Consider the following 26,120-nt stretch of genomic DNA (forward strand, 5'->3'; position numbering starts at 1 on the left):
CTGTGATGCTGCTTGGCCTGCTGTGTTCATCCAGCTCTGCACCTTGTTGTCTCGGATTCTCCAGCATCTGCAGTTCCTACTACCCCTTCCCAGAAGATTACCTGGGTTTCTGCGTTAATAGTGTAGCAACAATGCCACCAGGCCATTACCTGCTGATGTAACCATTGTATTTATATGGCAAGTCCAGTTCAGTTTCTGGTCAATGGTAAACCATAGGATGTTGATAGGGGGAGTCAGTGATGGTAGGTGAATGTCAAGCAGTAAGGGTTTGATTCGCTCTTGTTGGGAATGATCACTTGTGTGGCACAAAGGCTGCTTGTCATTTTATGAGCCCAAACCTGAGTATTGGTTAACTCTAAATAAAAACCGAAAGAACTGCGGATGTTGTAAATCAGGAACAAAAACAAAGTTGCTGAAGAAGGTCAGCAGGTCTGGCAGCATCTGTGAAGGGAAAAACAGAATTAATGTAGTTCTGAGGAAGGGTCACCGGACCCAAAACGTTAACTCTGTTTTTTCCTTCACAGATGCTGCCAGACCTGCTGAGCATCCATAACCTTCTGGTAGTGTGGTGACTCGAACTGTACACAATATTCCAAGTGTGGCCTAACTAAAGTTCTATAAAGCTGCAGCATAACTTGTCACAGCCCATTATTCCAAAAAAACTTCCTTCCACCGCTACCTTCTGTCTCGTATGACTAGGCCAGTTCTGTGTCCATCTTGCCAGCTCATCCCTGATACCATGTGACTTTAGTTTTTGTACCAGTCTGTCATGAGAGACGTTGTCAAAGGCTTTACTGAAGTCTATGTAGACAACATCAACCACTTTTCTCTTATCAGTCATCTTTGTCACATCCTCAAAAAACTGATTTTGCAATCATTAGCCAACATCCCCACTTCTGTTGTTATGATGGAGGGAGGCTCATCGATAAAGGAGCTGAAGATGGTTGTGCCTAAGACCCAAATAGGTCTACTACCTTGAGAAATTCCTGCAGTGATGTCCTGGATCGGGGATGATTGACTTCCAACAACCATCTTTCTTCTGCTGATTATGACTCCAACCAGCAGAGAGTTTTCCCCTGATTCCCATTAACTCCAGTTTTGCTGGGGCTCCTTGATGCCACACTCAGTTAAAGGCTGCTTTCTTGTCAGGGCAGTAACTTTGACCTCACCTTGTTGAAAAATATTGCACTGCCTCAACAGTGATATGGCTGAATTTGCCACCAACTCAGGATTGAACCTGACATATTCCTAATACACAGAACTCAAGGACAGACCATGAACCAGTTTTATTCATTGAGAGTCTAAGCCTGCTAACAAAAAGACTTCCTTTTGCCTGCAACTTTATTGAAGATGCAAATGGACAAAGACATCTCATTGAAGTTATGTAAAATTCTCAGAGCCTGCAACTGGAGTCAATGCATTCTGTACTTATTACCAATCCTCAGGAAGGATATATTGGCTTTAGGTGGAATGCAGAAAGGAATCGAGGCTCAGGGTGTTAAACTATGAAATCAGGCTGCTTAGCAAAGCTCGTATTCCTTCAAGACCATAACATTAAGTTGTTTTACATTATTGTGGAATAGATAGACAAAAGCCATTTTATCTGATAGAAATGCCCAGAACAAAGGGAAGTAACATTAAAATTACAGTTTATTGACACTGAGAAATGTTTTTTTCACACATATGGAAGTGAACATTTGGATCTTCCTCTCCCAAAAACAGTTGAGGATGCAAGTCAACTGAAAATTTCATAACAGGGTTCACTAAGGGTGTGTGAGTGATACAGAAACAAAGCGGGTGGCTAGTGTTAAAATGCAGATTAGTCTTGATCTAATGAAATGATGGAGTGAATGCATCAATCAGTTGTTTGATCGACTTTCCTCCCTACTCCTCTCTTTCAAGCCTCACTGAACAAGACATTTACCGTATTTGCCACCATCCTCCCCATTGGCATTGATCTTTTTGGCCAGCACCTGGACGTGTTTGCCACTGGTCCTGCTGTAAAGCTGGTAGATTCGGATCTGCTTCCGACTCAGGTCATCTGAATGTTTGGTATGGTTCTCCACGTAGGTCCTGAAGTGCTCTGTGGTCTGCTTCGATTCCTGTTAAATGGATGAATAGCGAGAGATAAGGTAAGGAGCTGAGTGAGAATCAGACACTGAGTCAGGACAAGGGACTAACATTAAGGCACAATGAAGAAATCCTCCTATAGGAAGGATCTTGTGAAACTTGAAAGGGTTCGGAAAAGGTTTACAAGGATGTTGCCAGGGTTGGAGGGTTTGAGCTATAGGGAGAGGCTGAATAGTCTGGGGCTATTTTCCCTGCAGCATCGGAGGCTGAAGGGTGACCTTATATAGATTGATAAAATCATGAGGGGCACGGATGGAGTAAATAGGCAAGAACTTTTCCCTGGGGTAGTGGAGTCTAAAACTAGAGGGCATAGGTTTAAGGTGAGAGAGGAAAGATATAAAAGAGACCTAAGGGGCAAACTTTTCATGCAGAGGGTGGTGCGTGTGTGGAATGAGCTGCCAGAGGAAATGCTGGAGACTGGTATGAATGCAACATTTCAAAGTCATCTGGATGGGTATATAAATAGAATTTTAGAATCCCTACCATGTGGAAACAGGTTCTTCGGCCCAACAAGCCGCACTGACCCTCAGAGCATCTGACCAAGGCACATCCTACTATAACCCACCTAATCTACACATCCCTGAACACTATGGGCAATTTAGCATGGCCAATCCACCTAACCTGCACATCTTTGGACTGTGGGAGGAAACCGGAGCACCCGGAGGAAACCCACGCAGACATGGGGAGAATGTGCGAACTCCACAGGCAGTCGCCCAAGGGTGGAATTGAACCTGGGTCCCTGCTGCTGTGAGGCAGCAGCTGGTTTAGAGGGATATGGGCCAAATGCTGGCAAATAGGACTAGATTTACATAGGATATCTGATCAGCATGGTCGAGTTGGACCGAAGGGTCTGGCTCCATGCTGTATATCTCTATGACTCTATGACTCTAAAAGGGGCTGAAATGGGATTCTATAAATAGGATTAGAAGGACAGGATAAAACTCTATAAATGAGTATGAGGAATGGAGGATATGGCTAGTAACTATGTCACTGGACAAGGTGATCCAGATGCCCAGATAATGCTCTGGGGTCACAGATTCAAATCACATCATGGCAACTGGTAGAATTTAAATTGAATTGATAAATCTGGACTATGAAGACAATAATGGTGACCATGAAATTGTCATCTTTTTCTCACTAGCGTAACTTAGTAGAGGAGATGTGCTGCCCATACCTGGTCGGGCCCGTACGTGACTCCAGACCCGCAGCAATGACATTTCTTTAATTCATTCATGGGATGTGGGCATTACTGCCTGGACCAGCCTTTATTGCTCATTCTGAATTGCCCAGAGGGCAGTTTAAACGTCAACCACATTGCTGTGGGTCTGGAGTCACATGTCGGCCAGAACACGTAAGAATAGCAGTTTCCCTTCCTAAAGGGCATTAGTGAACCAAATGTGTTTTCCAGCAATTGACAAGTGCTTCACAGTCATCATTTGACTCTTAATTCCAGATTTATATTGAATTCAAATTCCATAATCTGCCATGGCAGGATTTGAATCTGGTTCCCCAGAACTCTGTGTGGATTAAAATAGTCTTGCTATAATGTCACCAGGCCATCACCTCTCCAGGCACCTCAACTTTTAACTGACCTATGAAGCATTCATGTTTGAAACATCAGGTTTATTTGTACATACTAAACTTTTGTTTCATGGCAAGGTCCTCAAATCTCTCTCCTGTTCTGATTAATGAAGAGAAAAGGAACCAATGCCAATAAAATTCTGGGCACTATTTGGCTGTGTCACTGGAAAAGCAGAAGCACAGAACCTTGACCATTGTAAGAGAGATAGGTCACAATAAACCGTGCTAATTATTCAGTGCAACAATCAATCTTACTTCTTTGTTCTATCTGTTGAATAAGAAATGAAGCAGAGAGCCTATGGCATATCCAGGTAGATATAAAAGATTGCATGGCAGATAGCCACAAAAGTCCTTCCCATTCCTGGTCAGCCAGCAATACTGAAAGTAGATTATGTACCCCTACACTTCCCACTGTTTACAGTTCCCTCATAATAACAACATTTCCAAATTTTTCTTTAATATTCATTCACAGGATGAGGGCATCACTGACTTGGCCAGCATATATTGCCCATCCCTAATTGCCCAAAGGGCAGTTAAGAGTCAACCACGTTGCTGTGAGTCTGGAGTCATAATGGGCTAGACCAGGCTTTTTTCAAAGAGAGCAATTTCCTTCCCTAAAGGACATTAGTGAACCAGATGTTTATTTATGCACATCCCGCGCAACAAACAATTCGTGGGATATCATTAAACTCTTTAATGTCAGATTTTTATTGAATTCAAATTAAATCATCTGCTGTGGCAGGATTCTAGTCCACATCCCCAGAGCATTAGCTGGATCGCCAGTCTATCAATAATATCACTAGGCCATCGCCTCCCCATCATATTCTGCTTTACTAAATGTCCATACTAATGCAAGCATAATTGCAGTATGACCACACTCTCTAGAAAGGCTGTGCATAGAATTACAGTCTCTGTATATGTTACACAGAAGAGCAATTCCTGTGTACATTATACAGAATAGTGATCCCTGTGTATGTCATAAGAAATATCAATTCCTGAGTATATTATAGAGAATATAGATCCCTGTATATAATATACCGAAAAGCAGTTCCTAAGTACATTGTAAAGAATAGCAGTCCCTGTATCTATTATAGTAGATCATTTTAATTTATTAGTGGACTTTAGACTTCACAGGCAAGGGCAGCACTTAGGTACCCATCTGGTTTTACCTTGAGAAGGTGATGGAGAACCAACTTCTTGAACCAAATTGTGTTGATACAAACACAGTGCCAGGTAAAGAGGTCCAGAATTTTGACCCAGTCACAATGAAAAATCATATACAATCACAGAAGTGCAGAAGGAAGCCATTTGGTCCATCATGTCTCCTCCAGCTCTTCACATGAGCATCATTGCCATGGACCAACCTTCTGCTTTTTTTTTCTCCCCCAAATTCTTGCACATTATTTCTATCTAAATAAGCAATCAATGCCTCTTGAATGTCTCAATTCAACCTGCCCCCACCACACTTCCAAGCAGTGTGTTCTAGCCCCTAATTACGCATGTGAAACATTTCTCCCCATCCACTCTATTCAGCCTCTTGGATCTTCTCTTCAAAGAGAACTTTTTTAATGGGGGCATAGAGTACATAGCAAGGCAGTGATGTCGAACTTGTATAAGACACTTGATTAGACCTTGCTGGAATATTGTGGACATTTCTGGTGACACATTATAGGAAGGATATGAACACATTGGAGACAGTGCAGAAGTGATTTACAAGAGTGGGTCCAGGCATGGAGCTTCAGTTAGGAGGATAGAACATTGTATGCTCTCTCCTCTTGTCCTGTCATCTTCAACGATGTCAGGTCCCTGTGCTCCTGCACTACCTTTAGAACTGTACCCCATATTTTACATTGTCTATCAATGTTCTTCCTATCAAAATGCATCACTTCACCTGTTGTCCAAATTGAAACTCATCTGCCATCTCTCAGCTCGATCCACCAATTGACAAAATGTTTTCATGTCAGGTATAAGATTTGCAGAATCTGTAGATAAATTATAGTGAGGTAAAAAGGAATATTACCCAGAATAAATAGAATTAATATTTGGGAAAAAAATAACTGGAAATAGTTAAAGATGGGCAAGGAATAAAACAAATATATCCTGGCAATGGAAAATAGGGGATGGATCCATGCTTGGAGATTAAAAAATAAATAGGGGGTTGGGATTGAATCAGAAATTTTAAAAGAAGCATTTTGTGCTTCTAATGATATTAGAATATAGAGAAAGCAGGAGAAAATACACAAGAATCACAGAATTGAATATTGCAAAAGATGGCCATCCAACACTTAAGGCGGTGCAGTGGCTCAGTGTTTACCACTGCTGCCTCACAGTGCCAGGGGCCTGGGTTTGATTCCAGCCTCAGCTGACTGTCTATTGTCTGGTGGACTAGGCTGACTGTCTATTTGCATGTTCTCCCCATGTCTGTGTGGAGTTTCCTCCGTGTGCTCTGGTTTCCTTCCACAGTCCAAAGAGGTGCAGGTTAGGTGGGTTGGCCATGCTAAATTGCCCATCTTGTCCAGGGATGTGCAGGCTAGGTGGATTAGCCTTGCGAAATGCCAGGTTACAAGAATGGAGCTGGGTCTAGGTGGGATGCTGTTCAGAGGTTGGTGTGGATTCACAGGACTTGCTTTCACACTGCAGAAATTCTATGATTCTAATCCATTGTGACTGCACTGGCTCTCCCAAATAATCTCCAAATCATGAGTTAGTGCCTTTCCTTACAACTCTGCACGTTGTTTCTGTCAAACAATCATCTAATGTCCCCTTGAGTCCTTCACTTGAACCTGCCTCCACTCCTCTCCCAGGCAATGCATTCCAGATCTGAGTCACTCACTGTGGGAAAATGTTTCTTCTCACATCACATTTACTTCTTTTGTAAATCACTTCAAACCTGTGCCTTCCCATTCCTAATCCCTTGACGAGCAGGAGGACTTTTTCTCTCCTTTGTCCAGGCCTCTCATTATTTTATAAACAGCAATTAAATCTCCTCTTAGCCTTTTCCTTTGCAAGGTACACAATCCCATCTTCAACAATCTATCTTCATAACTAGAGCTATTCTTATAAACCTCTTCTGTACCATCTCCAATGTATTCACATCCTTCGTGTAGTGTGGCATCTAGAAATATGCACAATGCTCCAGCTAAGGTCTAACCAGTGGTTTATACAAGTTCAGCGTAGCCTCTTTACTGTTGTACTCTGCATTTTTAAATGAGATGTAAACAGAAAAGTCAGGTTGCCCCGAAACTGTCCCCATCAGACGCTCCTGGGATAGGGACAGCAGCTGGTTAAACACAGAGTAAAGCTACTCTACTCTTTTTAAACAGAAAAGTAAACCTTCTTTGACTCTTTTGAACTCAAATAAAGTTCCTTTGACTCGTTTAAAATAAAGTTGATGTTCCCTCAACTCCGTCCCCATCAAACATTTCTGGGATAGAGACAACAAGGGGTCAAAATGCAGAGTAAAGCTTCCTCTATGCATTTGAACTGAAAATAAAGTTCTCTCAACACTGTCCCCATCAAACACTCTTGAGATAGGGGCAACAACTGGTTAAAATACAAAGGAAATGTTCGTCTACTCATCTGAACTTAAAGTAAACTTAAAGTCCTCTTAGTTCCGTCCCCATCAAATACTCCTGGGACGGGACAACAAAGAGCTCTTGTACTTTATACAACTATTAATAAATAGAATACTGTATGCCTTCTTAACTGATCTCTCTACCTATCCTTTCACCTTTAATGACTTATATACATGGATATCCAGGCCTCTCTGCTCTTGTACACCCTTGAGAATAGTGGCCTTTAGTTTATATTATCTCTTGGCTGTGGTATAAACACATTCTTTCCACTGAAATGGATCACCTCAATTTCTCCACTTGAACTTCATCCGCCACCTATCTGCTCAAAAGTGTGAATTTTTGGAGATGTATAAAATATTTGGGAGAGAAACTAAGGACATTGAAGATGACTTTTTTTGGAGGCAAGCTAGTAGTCAATACACAGTAAGGTTGCAGCGAGGAAGGACTCAAGCAAGTTGTGGACAGTATGATTGAAACAAGCAGCTTGTCTGGTGGACTAGGCTGCAAGTCCATCCAAATCAACATTACAGTCAGGAAAACACACCAATGCCTCTAGTTCCTCAGAAGTTAAAAAAATTTGGCACGTCCACAATGACTCATCAATTTTTAAAGAATATAGTGATTGCAACCAGGTTGACCTCGTTGACTATGAGGTCGGTGATTAGGGTTGTTGACCTGGGTTTTGTTTGAGACCTCAAAGACAGCGGTACTCCCTCAGTTTTGGCTGACCAATATAACCAGGAAAATAGAATCGCCTCAATTTAGGTGATTAATTCCAAGTGGGCTGGCCATGGCCATTTTATTGTGCACAAGTAAATAAAAGGTGACTTGGTGACTGGATACCAACTTCTGTGCAACTATTTCATTGATGCATCTTAGAAAGCATCCTATCCGGATGCATCACATCTTGGTATGGCAACTGCTCTGTTCAAGACGGCAAGAAATTACAGAGAGTTGCGAACACGGAAAACATGAAAACCAGCCTTCCTTCCATTGACTCTGTCTATACTTCCTGTTGCCTTGGGAAAGCAGCCAAAATAATCAAAGATCCCTCCCACCCTCATTATACACTCTTCCACTATCTGCCATTGGCAGAAGATACAAAAGTTTGAAAACATGTGCCAACAGATTCAAGAACAGCTTCTTCCTCACTGTTACCACTGTGACCTCTCATCTATTAGAGTTGATCCTTCTCTGCACCTTCTCTGTTACTGTAACACCACATTCTGTATTCTGTTCTATTACCCTGATGTACTTATGTAAGGTATGGTTTGCCTGGTTAGCATGCAAAACAATACTTTTCACTGTATCTCCATACATAAAAAAAAGAGAAAATCAAATCAAGTCAAATCAAGAAAACCACTGACATGTTGAGAAACCCTGGGGTGCCAATGCCATGGGTTCTTGTTTTATCTGCCCTTTTGTGTATGGTTGTAGCAAAAGTTTCATTAACCAGGTCAAGCAAGTGAAGAAGATAACACTGGCTTCTACATTTCATTCCTTCCAATCTGTGACTGCCTTCATTGAGGCCTGGCATGTAGGATTACATTGACATGAAACGCAAATGGGAGCTACCAACACTGGGCATCAGAGGAACAGGAAAGTTGATGTTTCGGATTGGGACCCTTCTTTGTGTGATGCGACCTTAGAGGGTCGCAGACCAACTCCTTGTGTACGTTGATGTAAACACAGAAAAAGAGATTTGCATCTCCATTCTGACTTCATGCCTTCCCAAAGTACATAACAGTTAAAAATATGTGCTTTAAGTGTAATCAGTATGAATTCTGTTGACAACTTACGCAGTGCAAGTTCCTACAGACATCAATGCAATAATAACTGATTAACCTGTTTTTAATTGGATTGGTTGAAGGATAAGTATTGGTCAGAGCACCAAGGAGGATTATTCTGCTGTCCTTTGAATAGTTTCTTGGAATCTATTAGGATCACCCCCAACAATCCCTCACCCACACCCAAGGAGTAGTCAGGGTCTTGGTTAATATCTCATTCGAAAGACAGCACCTCTGAGACAGTAATACTCCCTCAGTACTGCAATGGGAGCGTCAGCCTTGATTACAGCACATGCAGCTGACATGAAACGTGAATGACCAACTTCTCACTCAGGGACAAGTCAGCTCTGATTCACCATGGTAACACCTTGACCAATCAGAGATCACTTGCCAACCAATCAGCACCCATTTCTTGCCCTGTATAAATTGTTGATCTCTTGAAATTTGGCATTCTTGTGACTGTCCTGGTGAGTGCAAGGTGAAAAGTTTCAACAGCAATTTCTTTCTTTTTGAGCAATACACACAAGGGCAACTTGAATAACAATTTGTATTTATATAGCATCTGTAAAACATTCCAAAGTACTCCAAAGAAGTGTCGCAAAGGAATAATTTCAGGAAATATTGAAGCAGATGACCAAGAAAGTTGGTCAAAGAGGTAGATTTTAAGCCATAAGTTAAAAGAGAGGTGGAGAGTTGGAGGAAGAATTCTAGAGCTTTAGGTCAAAAAGGCTGAAGGCACAATCACCTCAGGACAATTTGGGGATGCTCAGGAGGCCAGAATTAAAGGAGCAAAGAGGGTGCAGGGTTGAAGGAGATTATAGAGTTAGACAGGATCAAGGTTCTAGAGGGATTTGGAAACAAAGATGATGATTTTCAAAGCAAAATGTTGCTTGATGAGCAGTCGTTGTAAGTCATTGTAGAGGATATTGTAGAGGGTCAATGAGATGTGTTGTAAGTAAGGAAACATGCATCAGAGTATGCTGACTTCAGGTTTACAAGGGTGGATAGTGGGAAAATATTGTAATAGTCAGGTCTAAAGATTGCAAAAGCAAGAATTAGGATAGTGTAGTGATTATATCAAGATTAGCCAGGTGGACCTCATAGACTATGAGTTCTCCAATTGGGGCTATTAATCTGGACAAATCAGGGAGCTTTGGCTGACAGATCATAAGAGGAGTCTCAAGGTTTCTGCTCATTCGAGAAGCTGACTCTGAGGGACTTAGTTCAGTGTCGACGACTTTCCATGAGTAAATAAAGGGTGACTTGGTGACTGGATATCAACCCCTGCAGAGTTATTCCACTGGTGACAAGAGTGGGATATGTTCCTGAAGAAACTTGCTTGCAACAGTTGTCTTTGAGTTAGGGGTAAGCATTTCTGGCATCGTGCTGTTTTTTGGGAAGATCCTGCCATCAAAGACTGGGCCCAGTATGTGGAAAAAATACGTTATTTTGTCTGGGCAAATGACATTGGGGAATGAAAAGCAACGAATAATTCTCCTGACAGCTTGTGAACCAGCAGCTTTTTCAGTTATTAGGAGCCTAACTTTCCTGGAGGCATCAGATACTAAAATCTTTCAAGAGTTGATGGATTTAGTTAAGGAATACTAAAAACTCGAGCCTCCTCTAATTCTGAGAAACTGTCATTTTTACTTTGCAATTTGAGAACCAGGGGAATCTGTGTTGGGATTTTTGACAAGGTTCAGATTACTGGCAGAGGCGTGTGACTTTGATTTAACCCTTAATGAGATCCTGAGAGACTGTTTGGTAATGTGGTATTAATGATGTAACCATTTCAAAAGTGCCTGCTAGCTGAAGCTCAACTGGACTTCAAACAGGCACTAAAACTGGCTTCATCATTGGAAAATGGTGCAAGTGGTGCATATCAGGTGCCGGGTGTTCCGATGGAAGTGGACACCCTAGTCAGTCTGACTGAGCTTGGAGAACGCTACTTGAGTGAAGGCAATTGCATAGCCTCACTGAGGACATATCCTGAACAGACTAGGTTAGCCCACAGCAAGACCTGAAAACAAAGCCAAGCCTCAGCCAAACCGTTAAAATTTTCTTCAGGATCTGGGCTGGCAAACCACTGTAGTTGCTGCCGATATGCAGACTTGAGACAGCAAAGGAGTCTTACTAGGCCTAAATTGAGTAAGACAACATATAGGTGCAAATCCTGGTGAGTGCACACCCTGAAAAGCCCAACTACATCTGGTTTGGAAGAGTTAAATTGCAGAACAGTTGCTATGGGGAGGGATGGATTGGGTGGTTTAGGACCGGAGTTTGCAGAATGGATCAGTTTTCCGCACATATATGGAGGAATTGCAGAATAGGGGCTGAAATGACTACTCCTGCTCTAGTGCTTGTGTTGAACACTGGTTAAGTGTCCTGATAATTGAATAACAGTGGAGGAGTTGAGAGAGGTGGTGGAGACGTAGAGCTCAGTGTCATCACAATGCATGTAAAAGTTAACACTGAACTTTTGGATGATGTTGCTGAGATGCAGCATGTGTGTGAGATATAGAAGGAGATTATCAATAGATCCTTGAGGGACATCAGAGTAACATTGGAGGAGGGGAATCAGAAGATACTGAAGCATGGAGGCAGTGAATGGAGAGCGTTGGATGAGGATGGTATGGTCAGCTATTAGAAAGGATTTCTTGACAACCAGGATTCTGGTGGACATTTCACAGTGACACTAACCAGGAAAAAATAACAATTCCAGTTTTAAAACCTTTAATTCTTGCTGGAAGCTAACCCAGTCTGAAAAGATACAGACCAAGCCAGCAAGCTGACCAATGAAGCAACCGAGTCTTGAGAATTTGGAGCATTTTAGTATTCAGCAAAATAGAACAAAAGGTTTGATAAAAAGGGGGAAAATAAACTGTAAGAGTGAAACTGCAGGAATTGACTGTAAAAGCTTGTAGAAATATATGAAGATAAAAAGATTAGTAATGACAAATGTAGGTCCCTTACAATCGGAAGGTAGGAAAATTAGATTGGGGACCAAAGGAACAACAGAAGAACTGAGCACACATTTTTGGTTCTGCTTTCACGGAAGAGCATACAATTAACTTCCCAGAAATGTTTCGGAATCAAGGATCTAGTGAGAGAGTGTAATTGAAGGAAATCAGCATTAGTAAGAAAATGGTGCTGGGGAAATTAATGTGGTTAAAAGCTGAAAAGTCTAAAGGGCCTGACAATCTACATCCCAGAGTACTGAAGGATGTGGCCCTGGAAATACTGGATGCCTTTTGTGTTCATCTTCCAAAATTCGAAATACGCTAGAACAATTCCTACACATTAGAGAATAACAAACATAATCACACTATTTAAAAAGGGAGAGAGAGAAAACAAAACAGAGAATTACAGATCTATTAGCTGAACCACATGTGAGGAATATATTGGAATTTATTATTAAAAATGTGACAATAGAACATTTGGAAAGTTATGATAGATTGGACAAAACCAGCAGGGTTTCTGAAAGACAAATCGTGCTTTACAAATTATTTTTTAACCTTCACTCTTGGGACATGGGTGTTACTGGCTGGGCCAGCATTTACTGCCCTTCCCTAGTTGCCCTTGAGGAGGTGGTGGTGAGCTACGAACATGAACCGCTGCAGTCCTCCTGCTGTAGGTTGACCCACAATGCCATTAGGGAGGGAATTCCAGGATTTTAACTCAGCTACAATGATGGAATGGTGATATATTTCCAAGTCAGGATGGTGAGGGTTTTGGAGGTGAACGCGCAGGTGCTGGTGTTCTCATGTATCTGCTGCCCTTGTCATTATAAATGGAAGTGGTCATGGGTTTGGAGGGTGCTGTCTGAGGATCTTTGGTGAATTTCTGCAGAGCATCTTGTAGATGGTCCATGCTGCTACAACTGAGTGTTGGTGATGGAGGGAGTAGATGTTTATGAATGTGGTACTAATCAAATGGGCCAGATGGTGGCAAGCTCCTCGAGTGTTGTTGGAGATGCACCCATTCAGGCAAGAGGGGAATATTCCATCACACTCCTGACTTTTGCCTTGTAGATGGTGAACAGGCTTGGTGGAGTCAGGAACTGACTTACTCATTGCAGTACTCCTACTCTCTGACCTGGTCTTATAGCCATTATGTTTATATGACATGCCCAGTTGATTTCCATGTTTGAACCAAGGCTGTGACGATGTCAGGAGCTGAGTGCCCCTGGCAGAACCTGAACTGGGCATCACTGAGCAAGTGCTGCTTGATAGCACTGTTGATGACACCTTTCATCACTTTACTGATCAAGAGGAGACTGATGGGATGGTAATTAGTTGAATTGGATTTGTCCCGCTTTTTGTGTACAGGACATGTGTGGGCAGTGTTGGGTAGATGCCAGGAATATAGAAGTTCTGGAGCACGAGGCATCAGTACTATTGCCAGTGTGTTGTCAGGGTCCATAGTCTTTGCAGTATGCGGTGCCTCTAACTATTTCTTGATAGAATGGGGGCCAAACTGAATTGGTTAAAGACTGGCACCTGTGATTCTGGGAATCACTGGAGGAGGTCAAAATGGATCATCCACTCGGCAATTCTGGCTGAAGATTGTTGCAAATGCTTTAGCCTTATCTTTTGCACTGATATGCTGGGCTCTTCTGTCATTGAGGATGGGGATATTTGTGGACCCTCCTCCAGTAGATTCATAGCATCCCTACAGTGTGGAAGCAGGCCATTCAGCCCATCAAGTCCACACCAACCCTCTGTAGGGCATTCCACCCAGACCCATCCCCTACCCTATCCCTGAATTTCCCATCATAGACACTGTGGGCAATTTAGCATGGCCAAACCACCTAACCTGCACACCTCTGGACTGTGGGAGGAAACCTGCACAGACATGGGGAGAATATACAAACTCCACATGGACAGTCACCCAAATCTGGATTCGAATCCAGGTCCCTGGCATTGTGAGACAGCAGTGCTAACCACTGATCCACCGTGCCAATTTGTCCACCACCATTCATGACCAGATGAGGGAGGACTGCAGAGCTTAGACTAATCCGTTGGTTGTGGGACCACTTAGCTCTATGCATTACCTGATGCTTATGCTGTTTGTCATGCAAGTAGTCCAGTTTAGGATATTCACCAGGTTGGCATCTCATTTTTAGATATGCCTGGTGCTGTTCCTGGCATGCCCTCCTGTACTCTCCATTGAACCAGGGTTAATCCCCTGGCTTGGTGGTAATGGTCGAGTGAGAGATATGCCAGGCCATGAGGCTGCAGATTGTGCCGGAGTACAGTTCCGCTGTCATGGACAAATGCATCTGCAGCTGGCAGATTGCTAAGGATGAAGTCAAGTATGTTTTTCCCTCTTATTGGTTCCCTCACCACCTGCCGCAGACCCAGTCTAGCAGCTATGTCCTGTAGGACCTGACCAGCTCGATCAGTAGTGCTGCTGCTGAGCCACTCTTGGTGATGGGCATTGAAATCCCCCACCCAGAGTACATTTTGTGCCCTTGCCATCCTCAGTGCTTCCTCCAAGTGTTGACAATGAAGAAGTACTGATTTGTCAGCTGAGGGAGGATGGTATGTTTTAGTCAGCGAGTAATCTATGTCACTGATATCTCCCACATCCTACCCTCAGTAAACTTGAGGTTGTCCAAAACCTTGCCCCGCTGTGCCCTCTCCCACACCAAGATCAGTTCACTCAACACCCTTGTGCTCACTGAACAACACTGGTTCCCAGTCAAGCAGCATCTCCATTTTAAGATTCTTATTTTTGTTTGTAAGTCTCTGTATGGTCTAATCCCTGCCAATCTCTCCAGCTCAGCAAGTGTCTGAAATGTCTCTGCTCATTTAATAATGGACATTGTGCATCCTTGATTTTAGTTACTCCACTCTTTGTGACTGTGCCTTCAGCTGCCCTGACCCTCAGCTCGAGGATTCACTCCCTAAACCTTTCTGGCCTCATGACTTCACCTTCCTCCTTTTAGGCACTCCTTTAAACCTAACTCTTTCACCAAACATTTAGTTATCTGCACTTATATGAATATACCTGGCTCGATGCCAAATTTTGCTTTCTAACACTGCTGCAAAAAACTTTGTAATGTTTGATTACCTTAAAGTAGTACGTAAATACAAACTGTTGTAGTTTTGTCTTTAACAGATCTGTATATATTAGGACTTTACAAACCTGCACCCACTTGCATTGTAACTGTGTAATGTAGACTGCCCTGTGCTTACCAATACCATGCTCATAGGCACTTCACCAGTATAATACATGCATATCTGTAATCACAAATACTATTTCAGTGCAATTTTAAATTATTCATTTTTGACCGGAGTCAGACGTAGGCCAAACTGCATAAAGATGACAGATTTGCTAAAAGGCATTGGTGAACCAGATGGGATTTTTAAAAATGAGAACTGACATCAGTCAGTATTAGACTAGCTTCTTAATTCCAGATTTTTTTTTAAACTGATCCTCAGACTTCCTCATCTGGCAGGACCTGGGATTTAAACCCATGAATATTATTCTAGTGGTTTATCTGGATTACTAGGCTGGTGACTTTGCCACTATGCCATCACCACCCCCCAAATCATTGGTGCCACCAGGGTTGTACTAGTGCAATGTGTGATCAGTACCCATCAATGTTGAAGCTTATCATCATACCATTGAAAATACTGTCTTCAAACACACTCATGAGCATAAGCTTAGAAGAAGAGTTGTTGTACTATGGGGTGTTTCACCATGATTGGACATGATGTTAACATTTCATCTACCCAGCTATGAATGAAACGATAACATTTTACGTATCACCCTTGGGGTCCTTTGACAAATAGCCTTTAACAAGCCTTTCTCAAAAACCTCCAGCAACTGTCCCTCCATCTCACAGCTCTTTCCCCATCACCCACTGCCAGACCCATTCTCCTGCTTTACCGGTCTGGATTTACAAGTGATTGGAATTCATTCACATGAGATGGTTTCTCTCCGTAGGTTATTTATCTGGCTCCAACAAAGAAATCACATCACAGTCATTACATCCAGAGATGGAGGTCAGCTCCAATTTCCACCTGAGGCCAAACAACCCCATTCATAAGAGGAACAAGAGCGAGAGAGCATGGATTTAAAGTGATGTGAAGAGAAACATTTTCACTCAGTGAGTAGTTAATGTCTAGAATGTACTTTTCTAAAATTATTCATGGCTAGGCCAGTATTTATTGCCCACAGGGCAGATAAGAGTCAACCACATTGCTGTGGGTCTGGAGTCACATGTAGGCCAGACCAGGTAAGGATGGCAGGTTCTCTCCCTACGGGGCATCAGTGAACCAGATGGGTTTTTCCAAATATCAACAATAGAGTCATGGTTATCTTTTAATTCCAGATTTTTATTAAATTCAAATTGCACCATCTGCTGTGGTGGGATTCAAACCTGGGTCCCGAGGACATTACCTGGGTCTCTGGATTAACAGTACAGTGGTAATACCGCTATGCCATTGCCTCCCCCTGCCTGGAAAGGTAATGGAGGCAGGTTCACTGAAGCATTCAAGAGGGCTTTCAATGGTCAATTGGACAGAAATAGTATACAAAGACTTGGGGAAAAAGCAGGAGATTGGAACTTGGTAAGGATGCTCTTTTGAAGAGTTGGTGCAGGGTCAATGGGCTGATTGGCTGCATTCTGTTCCCTGCTTCCAGTGGTGTGGCTTTTGCCAAGCCTGGTTTTTGTGGGCAGGACAAAAACTGGCACTACACAGCCATGGGACATGAAGGGAAGAAAGGAAGGTAAAGTAAGAAAGGAGTGAACACTGTATTGGCATTATGTAGCATCTCAGGATGGTTCCGGTCCCCTTATTATTTTTTTTCATTCACAGGCTTACAGTATCACTGAGTGGACTGGCATTTATTGCCCAGAGTGTTGGTTAACAGTCAACCACATTGCGGAGGGATTATATTAGGAGCAAAGGTTAAACAGGCTTGGAATCTACTCATTTGAAATTAGAAGGACAAAAGATTGGGACTCTACTCATTGGAATTTGGGAAGATGAGAGGTGATCTTATTGAAACAGATAGAATTCTTCAAGGGCTTGATAGGATAAATGCTGAGAGGATGTTTCCCCTCGTGGGAAAGTTTAGGACCAGAGGACACAGTCCCAGAATAAAGGGGCACCAACTTAAAAGAGTGAGATAAGGAGCAACTTTTTATCTCAGGGTTTTATTTTGTTCATTCACTGGCTAGACCAGCATTCATTGCCCATCCCAGAGGCCAGTTAAGAGTCTGGAGTCACATGTAGGCCAAACCAGGTAAGGACAGCAGTTTCATTCCCTAAAGGACTTGAGTGAACCAGATAGGTTTTTCCCAACAAAAGATAATGGTTTCACAGTCATCATTGAACTCTTAATTCCACATTATTTATTGATTTTGAGTTCCACTATTTGCTGAGGCAGGATTCAAACCCAGATCCCCAGATTTCTGGACTAATAGACCAGCAATAGACCATTAGGTCATCATCTTCCCATATGAGTCTGTGGAACTGTTTGGCACAGTGAGTTGTGGGGGCAGTGTCCATATATTTAAAGCTGGGACAGAGAGACTCTTGATCAGTTGTGGAATCAAAGGTTATGAGGAGAGGGCAGGGAAATGGAGAAGTGAGAAGTGCTGGAGCAGGGTACAGGTGCTGAACAGCTTACATCTGTTCCTGTTTCTTTTGGTCTTATGGACTTGCCTAAACGCTATAACTCAATACAGGATGACTAACATGTAATTGAGATAATAAGAACTGCCGATGCTGGAGTCAGAGATAAAACAGTGTGGAGCTGGAGGAACACAGCAGGCCAGGCAGCATCAGAGGAGCAGGAAAGTTGATGTTTCAGGTCGGGAACATTCTTCAGAAATGGGGAGGGGCAGGGAAGCTCAGAAATAAATGGAGAGAGGAGGGGTGGGCCTGGAGAAAGTAAGTGGGATGGTGATAGGTGAGTGCACATGAAACATTTTAACTCCACCTCTCACTCCCTGGTTGGAATGTCCATCCTGCGCCTCCTCCAGTGTCACAACGACGCCATCCGCAAACTGGAGGAGCAGCACCTTATATTCCGCCTCAGGACCCTACAGCCCGATGGCCGAAACATGGATCTTACCAGTTTCAAAATCTCCCCACCCCCGGCCTCATCCCATGATCAACCCTCCCTGTCATCACCCCGCTCCTTGACCTGACGCAACCTGTCCATCTTCTCTCCCATCTATCTGCCCCACCCATCCCACTGACTAATCCTCACTACTTCCTACCTGCACTTTCAGAGCTCCCTTCCCTCCCCCTCCCATTTCTGAAGAAGGGTCCCGACCTGAAACGTCAGCTTTCCTGCTCCTCTGATGCTGTCTGGCCTGCTGTGTTCATCCAGTTCCACGCTGTGTTATCTCTAACATGTAATTGTCATTGTCAGGTGGAATCAGACCACAGAATCTGCACACAGCAAGATCCCATACACAGCAATGATTTAATGACTAGGCAATCTGTTTTCAGTGGCAGGGGAGAGATAAATATTGACTGGAACTGCAGAAAGAACTTTCCTATGCTTCTTTGAAATAGTCTTGTGGGATCTTTTATGTTCTGAGAGTGCAGATAACCACAGTTTAATGGCTGATCTGAAAGACATGACCTCCAGCACTCCCTCACATTCTGTACTGTCACATCAGCCAGTGTTACGTTCTCGACTCTCCTGAAAGAGACTTGAACTTCCAAACTTCCAAATAAACACTCTCTCACTGGAGCAACAGAAGAGGTTAGTGAATGAATAGAACTCCTCACCACAGAGGTTTATCAAGGTTGGGTCATTAATAGATTCATGGTTGAGATTTTTAAAAGGTAAAGGAATCAAGGCTTAGGGGGATAAATTAGGGAGGTGGAGCTGAGGAGTATCAAGTCAGCCATGATCTTATTAAATGGCAGAACAGACTCGATGGGCCAAATGGCACACTTCTGCTCCAATATCTCATGGTGTAAGAACTGCCTGGGTACATTAAAGACATAATATTTATCCTCACACTGCACCCATATCAGTTTTGTAACTATGGCCACAATTGGGAAGAGGCAGGGATCAACAGTACTAATCCCATAGGGAATGCGAACCCATGAGGAACCATAAGAAGTTGAGGTTGGTTGGCTTGCCGAGCTGGTTTGTTGTTTCGCAGGCATTTCGTTACGTGCTTGGTAACATCCTCAGTGCTGCCTCCGATGAAGTTTCGGTGTGTTTTACTGCCTGGTTTTTAAACTCTGGGGTCCGTTGAGATGGATTGCCTCACTTCCGGTTTTCCTTCATAGTGGAATGTATATGGGGTCGAGTTCAATGTGTTTATTAATAGCATGCTTCGTGGAGTGCCATGCTTCCAGGAATTCTCGTGCTTGTCTCTGCCTAGCCTGTCCCAGGATCTTGGTGTTGTCCGAATCGAAGTCGTGGTTCTCCATGTCCATGTGGATTGAGACGAGTGAGTATTGGTTGTGTCTTTTTGTAGCCATTTGGTGTTCATGTACTCTTGTTGTATCATAAGACATAGGTGCAGAAGTAGGTCTTTCAGCACATTGGGTCTGCTTTGTCATTCAATGAGATCATGGCTGATCTGATAAATCCTCAACTCCACTTTCCTGCCTTTATCCCATTATCCTTGATTCCTTTGCTGATTAAATATCTGTCTATCTCAGCCTTGAATATACTTAACCACCCAGCTTCTAACTTCCTTATCAATGGTGACAAAAGCAAACACCCTCTCACTAGAATAGATCAAGATTACAATGACTCTTACCAATTTATATAGACGCACCACAGAAAGAATTGTATCCACAGCTTGGTATGTCAACTGCTCTGCCCAGGACCTTAGGAAATTACAGAGAGTCGTGAACAGAGCCCAGTCCATCACAAAAAACAGCCTTCCATCCATTTACTCTGTCTACATTTCCCACTGTCTCGGCAAAACAGCCAGCATAATCAAAGAGCCTTCCCACCCCAGTTATTTTCTCTTCCACCCTCTTCCGTTGGACAAAACATACAAAACACGTACCAACAGATTGAAGAACAGCTTCTTCCCCGCTGTTATCAGACTTATGAATGAACCTCTCATATATTACAGTTGATCTTTCTCTGCACTTTCTCTGTAGCTGTAACAATATATTCTGCATTCTGTTCTATTATCCTGATGTACTTTATGTAAAGTATAATTTGCCCGGTTAGCATGCAAAACACTACTTTTCACTGTATCTCTGTACATGTGACAATAATAAAGCAAATCAAATCAAATTAATAAGGAAAAAGTCTATAATAGATTGTTGGTGCTTCAACTTAACAAGGCATTGGACTGGATGAGATGCATCCAAGGATTTTTAAGGATGGTAGAAATTCCAGAGCCACTGGCCATACTATTTCAATCTTCCTTTGACTCTGTGGAGGTGTCAGAAGGCTGGAGAATTGCCAACATTACAGCCTTATCTATACAAAAGTTTGTATAGGTATTCCCAGCAATTATAGGCCAGTTGATTTAACTTTGGTAGTGAGGAAACTTTAGAATCAATTATTTGGCAGCATCATGGCAAAAGGTGGGTTGGTTATGAAGCAAGTTGGATTTTTAAAGGGAAAAGTTGTGTTTAACTAACTTGTGGGAGCTTTTGAAGAGGTAACGGAAAGGATTGATGAGGGTAACGCTGTTGATGTGTTATAGACGGATATCCAGAGAGCATTTGTTACGGTACCTCACAAGACTTGTCAGCAAAGTCGTAGGTCATGGTATAAGAGGAATAGTGATAACATGGATGAAAAATCAGTAATAGAAAACAGAGGGTAATGGTCAATGAATATATTTCAGGCTGGAGGAAGGTTTGCAGTGGAGTTCCCCAGAGGTCGGTACCGGGACCCTTGTTTTCCTGATATATATTAATGACCTGTATCTTGGTGTGCAAGGGACAAGTTCCACTAATCTTGAAAGAGATGTAAACTGTGAGGAGGATACTGTAGAACTCCAAAAGGACAGCGACAAGTTGGACAATTGGGCAGGTAGGTGGCAGATGAGGTTCAATGTAGTGTAGGGTGGTCAGAGATCACTTTGATTGTAAGAACACTGAAAAACAATATGAGATGGCAGTACAGTTCTAAAGAGCGGGGGTGTGTGTGTGTGTGTGTGTATATATTTTATATATGCCCAGTTCATTGAAGGCGGCAGAAAACATGGAGGGACCAGTAAGTAAGTAAGTAAGCAGTAAAGAAAGGCATCATATACAAGATCAAGGACGTGATTTTGAACTTGTACAAGACACTAAGACCTCAGCTCGACTATTGTGTACAGTTGTAGGTGCCACATTATAGGAAAGATGTGGATGCATTGGAGAGACTGCTGAAACGATTTACGAGAATGGTTCCAGGAATCAGGGGCTTTAGCTATGAGGCTAGAATGAAGAAGTTAGGTCTAGGACAGAAAAAAAATTCAAAAAGAGATCAGATAGCGTTTTTCAAAATCATGAGTAGGCTGGACAGAGTAGATGCGGTGTAGTTATTTCCATTTGTATATGAAATAAGAACTAAAGGGCACAAATTTAAAGTGATATGTAAAAGAAGGAAAGATGATGTGAGAAAAAACTTTCTCACACAATGAGTAGTTAGGATCTGGAAAGCGCTGCCTGGAAATGTGGTGGAGGCAGGTTCAACTGAGGCATTCAACAGGGCATTGGATGTTCTTTTGGATGGGAATGGTGTGCAGGGACACTGGTAAAAGGCAGGAGATTGGCAGGAGATAATAGAGTCAGTATGGATAATAAAACCGAAAGCAGTGTACAACTCTGGGTGCCACATTTTTCGGAACGGTGAGGAAGGTACATGTAGTCAGATTCTGGAAAGACGTGAAAGTAACAGGGTTGTTGTAGTAGATGATTTGATCATCCCCCATATTGACGGGGACTCCCTTAGTTCTGGTGTTCAGATGGGAAGCAATTTGTTGGGTCAGTCCAGAAGAGTTATTCATAGATCATAGAATCTCTACAGTGTGGAAGCAGGCCATGAGGTTCACACCAACCCTCTGAACAGCATCCCACCCAGACCCACCCCCTACCCTATCCCTGCATTTCCCACCCTAGACACTATGGGCAATTTAGTATGGCCAATCCACCTAACCTGCACATCTTTGGACTCGGGGAGGAAACTGGAGCACCCGGAGGAATCCCACACAGACACGGGGAGAACGTGCAAACCCCACACAGACAGTCGCCCAAGGCTGGAATCGAACTCAGGTCCCTAGTGCTATAAGGCAGCAGTGCTAACCTCTGTGCTGCTCCCAAACAGTATGTTGATAGTCCAACAAGGGAGGGGGCCATACTGGACCTGGTATTGGGAAATGAGGCTGGCCAGGTGATCAAAGCTTCAGTGGGGGAGCATTTTGGGAATAGTGACCATAATTTCATAAGTTTTCAGATGTTTATGGATAAGGAAAAGAGTGGACCTCATATGGAGGTGTTAAATTGAGGGAAGGCCAACTATAACTGAATTAGAGAATGTGGATCAGGAGCAGCTGTTTGAAGGCAAATCCACAACTTTTTTTTTCCTTTACTCATTCACGGGATGAGAGCATCACTGGCCAGGCAGCATTTATTCCCATCCCTAATTGCCCAGAGGACAGTTGAGAGTCAACCACATTGCTGTGGGTCTGGAGTCACATGTAGGCCAGACCAGATAAGGATGGCAGTTTCCTTCCCTGAAGGACATTAGTGAACCCAAGAGGTTTTTCCCAACAATCGACAATGAATTCATAGTCATCATTAGATCCTTAATTCCAGATATTTTATTGAATTCAAATTCCACCATCTGCCATGGCGGGATTTGAACCAGGGTCCCCAGAGCACTATCTGGGTCTCTGGATTAACAGTCCAGCAATAATACCATCAGGCCATCACTTCCCCGACATGACATGTGGCAGTCTTTTAAGAGCCAGTTGATTAGAATGCATGAAAGTGTATGCCATGAAAATGAAGGACAGAAATGGCAGGATTTGAGAACCTTGGATGACAGGGAAAATTACCAGCTCAGTCAAAAAAAAAGCATACCTAAGGTCTAGGCAACTAAAAACAGACGGAGCCCTTGAAGAATATAGAGAAAGTAGAAAGGAGTTCAAGTGGGTGGTTAGAAAGGCTAAAAGGAGCTATAAAATGTCCTTGGCCAGCATGGTTAAGGAGAATCCAAAGGCATTTTATATATATATTAGGAACAAAAGGGTAGCTAGAGAAAGAGTAGGCCAACTCAAGGATAAAGGAGGGAGGTTATGTGTAGAGCCAGAGGAAATGGGTGAGATCCTTGATGAGTACTTTACACCAGTATTTACCAAAGAGAGGGACACGAGGGATGTTAAGGTTAGGGAAAGGTGTGTGAATACTCTTGGGGAAGTCAACATAATGGAGGGGGAAGTGTTGGGTGTCTTGAAATACATTAAGGAAGACAAGTCCCCAGGGCCAGGTGGGATCTACTCACAGGATACTATGGAGGCAAGGGAGGAAATAACTAGGGCCTTAACAGATATCTTTGCATCCTCTTTGGCCTTAGGCAAGATTCCAGAGGACTGGAGAATGGCCAATGTTGTTCATTTGTTTAAGTAGGGAAACAGAGATAATCCAGGTAATTACAGGCTGCTGAGTCTGATGTCAATGGTGGGGAAGCTGTTGGGGAAGATACTGAGAGACAGGATTTATTCACATTGGAAAGCAAATGGGCATTTTAGTGATAGGCGGCATGGGATTTTGCAGGGAAGGGCAGTGGATGTTGTCCACATGGATGTTAGTGAGGCATTTGATAAGGTACTTCATGGCAGGCTGGTGCAGAAGATACAGTCTCCTAGGATCCGGTGTGTGCCTGCAAGATGGATACAAAACTGGCTTGGTCATAGAAGACAGAGAGTAGCAGTGAAAGGGTGCTTTTCAGAATGGAAATTTGTAACTAATGGTGATCTGCAGGGATCAATGCTGGGACCTTTGCTGTTTGTAATATATGTAAATGATCTGGAGGAAAATGTAGGTGGTTTGATGCGTAATTTTGTGGATGACACCAGAATTGTTGCAGGTGTAAATAGTGAGGAGGATTGTCAAAGGATACATTGGGATATAGATAGATTGCAGATTTGGGCAGAGAAATGGCAGATGGCATTTAATCTGGGCAAATGTGAGATGGTGCATTTTGAAAGATCAAATTAAGGTGTGAATTGTACAATAAATGGCAAAACCCTTCAGTGCATTGACATACAGAGGGATCGGGGTGTACTGGTCCACAGAAGGAAGGGTCACCGGACCCGAAACGTTAACTCTGTTTTCTCCTCCACAGATGCTGCCAGACCTGCTGAGCTTTTCCAGCAACTTTGTTTTTGTTCCTGATTTACAGCATCTGCAGTTCTTTTGGTTTTTATAAAAGTTGGCAAGTTATGTTACAGCTGTACAAAACTTTAGTTAGGCCACACTTGGAATATTGCATGTAGTTCTGGTCGCCACACTACCAGAAGAACGTGGATGCTTTCGAGAGAGTCCAGAGAAGATTTGCCAGGATGTTGTCTGGTCTGAAGGGTTTTAATTACGAGAAGAGGTTGGATAAACCTGGATTGTTTTCACTGGAAAGACAGAGGCCTAGGGATGACCTGATAGAGGTTTGCAAAATTACGTGAGGCATAGATAGGGTGGATACTCAGAGGCCTTTTCCCGGGCTGGAAAGGTCAACTACAAGTGGGCACAGATTCAAGATGAGAGGGGGAAAGTTTAGGGGAGATGTGTGGGGAAAATTTTTCACACAGAGGGTGGTGAGTTCCGGGAGCACACTGCCGGTGGAGGTGGCGGAAGCAGAAATGTTAGCAACATTTTATGTGTATCTTGATAGACACTTGAACGGGAGACGAAAAGAGGGATAGAAACCGTGCATGGGCAATAAGTAGCGGGTCTAAATAAAGATCAGGAATCAGCGAGGGGTCAGTAGACTGAAGGGCCTGTTCCTGTGCTGTATCATATTGTATTGTGCAACACTGGGGAATGTGCATAACTTGTTTATGTGAATGATTCCAGAGATGGGAAACTTCAGTTATGAAGAGAGATTGGAGAGGAGAAGGCTAAGAGGAGATTTGTTAGAAATCCTCAAAATCTTGAAGGGCCTGGACAGAGTAGAAAGGGAGAAATTCTTCCAGCTTGTAAGAGAATCAGTAAGAGAGGGAAAAGATTCACGGTGTTTTGCAAAAGAAGAAAATGGAACATGAGATAAAGCATTTTTACACAGCCTGTAGCTAAGATCTGGAATGCACTGCCTGGATGTGTGGTGGAGGCAAGCCCCATTGATGTACTCAAGAAGATGTTGGATGATTATTTAAATAGAAACTACATGCAGGGTGATGGGAAAAAGACGGGAGTTTACCACCAAGCCAAAATGGTTGAATGGTCTCCTTCTGCAACATAACAATTCTGATTCTGCCACACACATATTTGTTTGCGTGCCCGTGAGCATGCATGCATTTATATATCCATCTTTTCAAATTTGCCTGTGTGTATGTCCATCAGCATATATACTCTCACAGACAGAAACCTTCATTCATTTCACTCTATTTCATGTATCTGTGCCATAAAGTTAAAGGCCAACCGCACTTTAGGTTTTGTAAATATTTTGTAAGTCTGTACCAACTGTTGGTTAGATCACAGTTGGAGTTCTACGTGCAGTTTGGATATCCTGTTATAGGAAGGATATTAAGGTGGTGGAAGGTGCACTGTGTGCCTTCACAAGGATGATACCAGCTTTAGGAAACTCGAGTTATGATGATGAATATTTGTAAGAGAGGAAGACCGAGGACTAGAGGGAGCAGCCAGGGTGAAGAGTTAGTTTTAGATTGCTCTAACAAAGATGGCATCCTTCGGAGTTTTAACTGACTATCATTCTATTAACGATATCCTGCAGCTTGCAATTTGTTTTGCTGCCTGTTTTTTTTTGAGAGGTTTTATTGAATTTGGCCACACTTTCTTTGGTTTCTTCGCCTCCCTTGGGAGATAGTGTTCCTAGCAATGGAGGGAGTTGTGTACAAGTTACACCATAGATGAGACTGAGTGAT

The 26,120-nt window shown here is 42.9% G+C and overlaps 1 protein-coding gene across 1 annotated transcript in view; it reads right to left on the reverse strand.

Annotated features, from left to right (window-relative positions):
- The window catches only part of fgf24 (fibroblast growth factor 24), a 100,559-nt gene that overhangs the window by 44,410 nt on the left and 30,029 nt on the right, over positions 1-26,120 (reverse strand). The window contains exon 3 of the mRNA XM_048600337.1: positions 1,925-2,102. Within this exon, the coding sequence (XP_048456294.1) occupies positions 1,925-2,102 (178 nt within the window). The remainder of the gene's footprint in view (positions 1-1,924; positions 2,103-26,120) is intronic.

The sequence above is a fragment of the Rhincodon typus genome, chromosome 1 (genome assembly GCF_021869965.1).
Source record: "Rhincodon typus isolate 14 chromosome 1, sRhiTyp1.1, whole genome shotgun sequence".
Classification (NCBI taxonomy): domain Eukaryota; kingdom Metazoa; phylum Chordata; class Chondrichthyes; order Orectolobiformes; family Rhincodontidae; genus Rhincodon; species Rhincodon typus.